This window comes from Poromitra crassiceps, assembly GCF_964638095.1.
Source record: "Poromitra crassiceps genome assembly, chromosome: 2".
NCBI classification, from domain to species: Eukaryota; Metazoa; Chordata; class Actinopteri; order Beryciformes; family Melamphaidae; genus Poromitra; species Poromitra crassiceps.
This window is the reverse complement of record NC_139624.1, coordinates 75,505,726-75,510,945: the sequence shown is the minus strand read 5'-3', so window position 1 is coordinate 75,510,945 and position 5,220 is coordinate 75,505,726. Positions and strand designations below refer to the sequence as shown.

The 5,220-nt window shown below is 49.5% G+C and overlaps 1 protein-coding gene across 1 annotated transcript; it reads left to right on the top strand.

Moving 5' to 3' along the window:
* Positions 1 to 213: 213 nt before the first annotated feature.
* Positions 214 to 2,622, top strand: skida1 (SKI/DACH domain containing 1; the record flags this gene model as incomplete). The annotated part of the gene is made up of 1 exon (XM_083656162.1): positions 214 to 2,622. One exon carries the CDS (start codon positions 214 to 216, stop codon positions 2,620 to 2,622), a length of 2,409 nt encoding a protein of 802 aa, XP_083512288.1.
* Positions 2,623 to 5,220: the final 2,598 nt, after the last annotated feature.

Below are 5,220 nucleotides of genomic sequence, written 5' to 3'. Positions count from 1 at the left end.
GGCGACGAGTGGATGCTGTCGGCTCATTCAACCCATTCAGGTCCATTTAACTGTGCATGTCAAAGTTTGCCATTTCATGACGCAGCAGCAGCAGCAGTGTGGACGGCTTGAAGGCATGAGCAGGATGCCTTGAGTTGCCATTTATTGGCTATTCCTCAATATACTTAGAGGGGGATACATGGATTAATAGCTACATTGGAGCGGATATAAAACATGGGAGACCTGCAGTGTGGCTTTGAGGAGATGCAGGGAGTGAGGCTGGGATACCTGCTCATCAAAGGCAAGCAAATGTTTGCTTTGTCTCAGGTCTTCACCGACCTGCTGAAGAACATCCCTCGGACCACCGTGCACAAGCGCATGGACCACCTGAAGGTGAAGAAGCACCACTGCGACCTGGACGAGCTGCGGAAGCTCAAGGCAATCAACTCTATCGCTTTCCACGCCGCCAAATGCACGCTCATATCGCGGGAGGACGTGGAGGCTCTGTATTTCTCCTGCAAGACGGAGCGGGTGCTGAAGTCCAACAAAAGGAAGGCGAAGGCTGTGCAGGGTTCCCCCGGGGATGAGGGGCAGTCCCCGGGGCTCCTCGGTGCGGACGCCGGGCTGTGGAAGGAAAAAGTTTGGTTTAGTTTGCACGGCGTCCCGCAGACTCTGGCACTTCACAGCAAAGCCGGCAAGAGGAGAGAGCTGCCTCCTTGCCTTCCCGAATCCAAACTACCTCAATTTTACCACAAACCCCACGGACGGGATGGCCGTTCGGCGACTAAGTCCGCTTACAAACACTTTAAAAACTATGAAACGTCTCAAATAACGGGGAACCGGGTGACTTTGAGCCAGAGGCACACGATTTACCGGAGCGCAGTGAGCCGGCCGCCGGTGGCGCTTCAGTCCGCCATAGCTGCTCAGTCCAGGCTCTCGCGCTCTACCGGCGACCTACTTCACAAAAGGAAGAGGAGGCGCGAGGGGGGCAGGAGCAGACACGTCCCACCGGTGCTGCTCGTGCAGCCCAAATCATCCACAGACAGTCACGGGACGAGCCTGGGCGCGTTCCACTTTGATCCGGATTTCTACCTAGACCCCAGACCTCACCATCACCATCATCACCAGCATCACCATCATCATCATCACCACCACCACCAGCCGAGTTTCCCGGAGAGCTATAGCAGCGACACCGAGTCCAGCACCTACTCCGACCCGGACCGGGCCAACCATGATTCGGACTTTGGCTCTGGCTTCTCCACCACCAGCAACTCTGTGAGCTCGGAGGAGGAGGAGGAGGAGGAAGAGGAGGAGGATGAAGATGACACCCAGTCAGAGAGTTCAGAGGTCAGCTCAGATGAGGAGGAGAGCTCCTCTCAGTCCGACTCCAGTTCGGTGTCCAGCCGAGTCTCGGTTCAGAGCATCCGGTTCAGACGGGCCCGGGTCGGCTCCCTCACCAAAACTCTCAACACTAAGGCACCTTTGGTTCTACAGCCCACTTTCCACTACAACCACCAGCAACAAGAAAAACAACAGAAACAGCACAAGACACTGGGCCATGTTGGCTCTTTCCGGGGGGACTATAGACCGGAGAAACGTCAGAAATTTGACTTAACATGCAGTGAAACTAGAAAGGACTCTTCACATGCACTCAAATTCAACTCCACTGTTGTTCGAGAGAGCTTTTTCACCGAGTCCAACAGGGGAAAAGTGTCTGAGGCGCACGGGGATCCAACCAGATTTGACCGGAATAACGCCGTTTCCCCACGCAGGATAGCACCTGGCCATCCCAACAAATGCCCCCCGGGACTGAGCGCACACTGTGACCACGACAAAGACGCCAAACCCCCCAAATCCACCGACAAGAGAGAGGCGAAAACCTCCAACCTAAAACTGCCCACTCCGCTCAAGAAAATAAAGATCGAGGCGGAGGAGCCCTCTGTGGCCGCGGCGGGGCCCCACTCTGACAGCAGGAGAGCCAGGACACCCCCCTTCAACCTCCACAATGTGAAAGTTAAAGTGGAGGAAAGCTGTGATGAATATGAATACCAGAGCCAGGTCTATGCAGCAGTCCACTGTAAAGGAGACAAGGCGGATAGCAGCATTGGACAATATCCCAGCGGAGACATCAAACAAGGGGACTATTTCAGCACCAGCGGGACTAAAGCCATTGAGAGGAGCACCGACGTAGCCCCCAAGTCCCCCTGTGGCCCTCAGGAATGCAGCAGCACCCAAACTATTTGCGCAGAGGAGGGGGAGCATAGGGACAACTGCAGGAGTCCGGCACTGGGGGGGAGAAAGCCAAGGGTCTCCAGGACGCACACAAAACAAAACGTGTCCACGGTCGACAACGCCGCCTCTTCTTTTCGCCCCGCGGGCTGTGAGGGATATACGGAGGATTTATCGAGCAGACGCAAACGCAGCAATGTCACATCGCCCGCAAAGAAGCCTTTCAGCCTGATGGCAAATTTCCCGTCTCCGCCGTCGCTGGTTGTCGGCAGCGATGGGGATTTGTGCCCCGCTTACTCCCTGAACTCGCTGAGGGGCCCCGGGCCTCCCCCTCTGTCCCACCCCGTGTGGAGGTGGCAGCCCGGCGGCCAGCCTCTCCCTCCCCCACCCGCTCAGAGAACCAGGAAATACTGAGGTGTTTTTACTGCGAAAAAACAAAAGCCTTCGCCATCGCTATATCTCCCACCTAATCGTAGCCAAGTCTTAACGCCACACGCACCAAATGGCTTGTACTTTTGTCGCTGTTAATTATTTTTCTCTCCCATTTCAATGGATTTACATTCCGCGTTGTTTTGAAGTTTGTTCAAGGAAATATCCTCCGAGACCCGAAAGATCCCCCCTTGGAGCCTCAGAAAACGCCCACGGGACTGTGAGACACCGCTCGTTGGATTTATGCTAAAAAAAAACTTGTCTTTAAATAAGCTATCCATCCTAAGCAATAGGCTACATGGGTTTTCAAAAGTGTGTTTACTTGACTTTTTTCTGAACTCGATTGTTTCTCCTTCGCCTTTATGCTCGACCTGTTGGATTGTAGGCTACTGCCAGGGGTTCAGTGTTGTGCTTTGTTTGAGAAAAGAGAGCGGTAAAAAAAATATCACAGCATTCTTTGCTGAGGCTCTTGTCGAGCTGGGACTGAGAACAGTTTGATTTGGTAAATCAAAAACCAGGGTTTCCCCTTCTGTGCCACTTGGTAGGCTATAGCCTACTTTATCTTTCGATGCTGTGTTTTCTTTATGACTTTCGTGCTCATAGTTGGCCACACAATTGTTTCCAGCGAATTATTACATGGGATATCAATGTAAATGTATACATCACACGCCTTTACTAGAATTGGCAGGAATTGAATAGGTGGCTGTTTTATTTTTTTATTTTATTTTTGTGTGTGTGCTTGTGATCTGGTTTTCAGTCTTGTTTTTATTTCTCCAGAGTATTTCCTGATGTTTGACCGTACACAGACACAGGCCCAGACACAACACAGGCCTTATGTACAGACAATCAAAAGAATAGGGCTCAGGCCTTCATAACACGCCGTTAGGTCTCACGTTATGGCTGGATTTAAGTGCTCATGTCCCTCCAGATCCATTCGTCCACACATTTCCTCAGCATATCACATAGATTTGCCAAGGTGAATCTGTGTTTACGTATGGAACATTTGTTCAAGATGTGAAAACACGGAGATAACTACAATGTAGGCTAGCCTACAATAGCTTATGTTGTTGGTGGGATTCAGAAGTGGGGAAAACACACCAAAACAACGTCCTACAACACCTTGTAGCCCAGTGGCTACTTTGAAACAATGCGACAAAGCACAAGTGATAGGCATTGCACTTTGATACCATACTGTTGGGGGTCTTGTTTCAGATTTGGGGTTTTCGGCTATAGCCTGTAAAGTATCAGATATGCTGAAAGGCAACAGATAAAGATGGGACTTTGGTTATAGATTGAATGACTAACCCACATATTGGTTTCTTATACAGGCACATGTTTAGGGTGGAAACATGACAGTCACATTGCTGCCTGTTTCTGATCTTCATTATAATTCTGCAACATGCTATGTCGATTGATCTATTTTTAGTTTAAGCGCGCCGTCTTGAAACTAGACCTGATCTTCATTTAGAGACACAGTTCTAGGTTGTAGCCTATAACCCTCAAAGACACCGAAAATACAATCAGCTTTTTTTCTCCTTTTTTGAGGAGTTGACATTTTGCTTTTTTTTTAATTCCCAGAATATAGTAGCCTACGTCAATTATGTAACCTTTGAAATATGGCCACTAAGTGAATGTATAAGATGTGCATATAGCCTAATACTTTAATATTCAAGCTATTTGACCCCCAATTTCATCCCCGAAAATATAGGCTATACCATCAACTTTAGACATCAATGTAGCCTATTGCCTATATCGATTCCACCAAAAATGATATTAATATAATAATTAAAATGGTTGAAGTTGCACCTAAATGTGGACATTTTAGGTATAGATTTTTAAAAGGCAGTCCAGGACGCGCTCTAATTGGCAGGCTTTTCTGTCTGCGACAAAGAGAGGCCCAGCTTATGGTGAGCCAGATCACAACAAACCCAAAGCCTATGAATGATGTCAGCCTTCTCACAAGCACAGCAACAGCAAAGGGTGCATTCATTCAGAGGATTGTAGAAACCATTTAAAGGGTGAATGTAAAAAAAAATGTACAAATACTCTGTTTCACTCTGCCTAAATCAGTGTGAATATAGCCTACATGTGGTAGATGTTTAGCCATGTGATTAAAGCCCCCCCCCCCCCCTCCACCCATGATGAAGCCCCACTTGCTATACGGCCCTATCCCGTTGAGACGACGATATACAAACTTGAACTTATTTCCTCGCCTCCGAACGAAAATAGCTATTTTTAAATGATCCCTATGTTGCAGTAGAGTAGGTCGGGGTAAACCGGAGGGGGTTGCATGCATGGATTGGTGGGTGTGGGGGGGGGGGGGGGGTGGATGGGTTGCTGTGTTGCAGGGGAAGCTTTCAACCTCTAATCCGCATGTCAAAAGCAGGCTGCACGGCATAGGACGAAGAGGGATAGCCTGCTGCACCCAGAGCTGTGGGTCTATACCCCCCTGAAGCAGCCTATTCTCACGCAGTATTCACAATGCGCGGCCGAGGGACGGAGATGGTGGTAATGGCCTGTTGGGAGGGCATTTCCACCGTTAAGACAAATAGCTCTCTGCCAGTGATGCTATCAATGTAAACA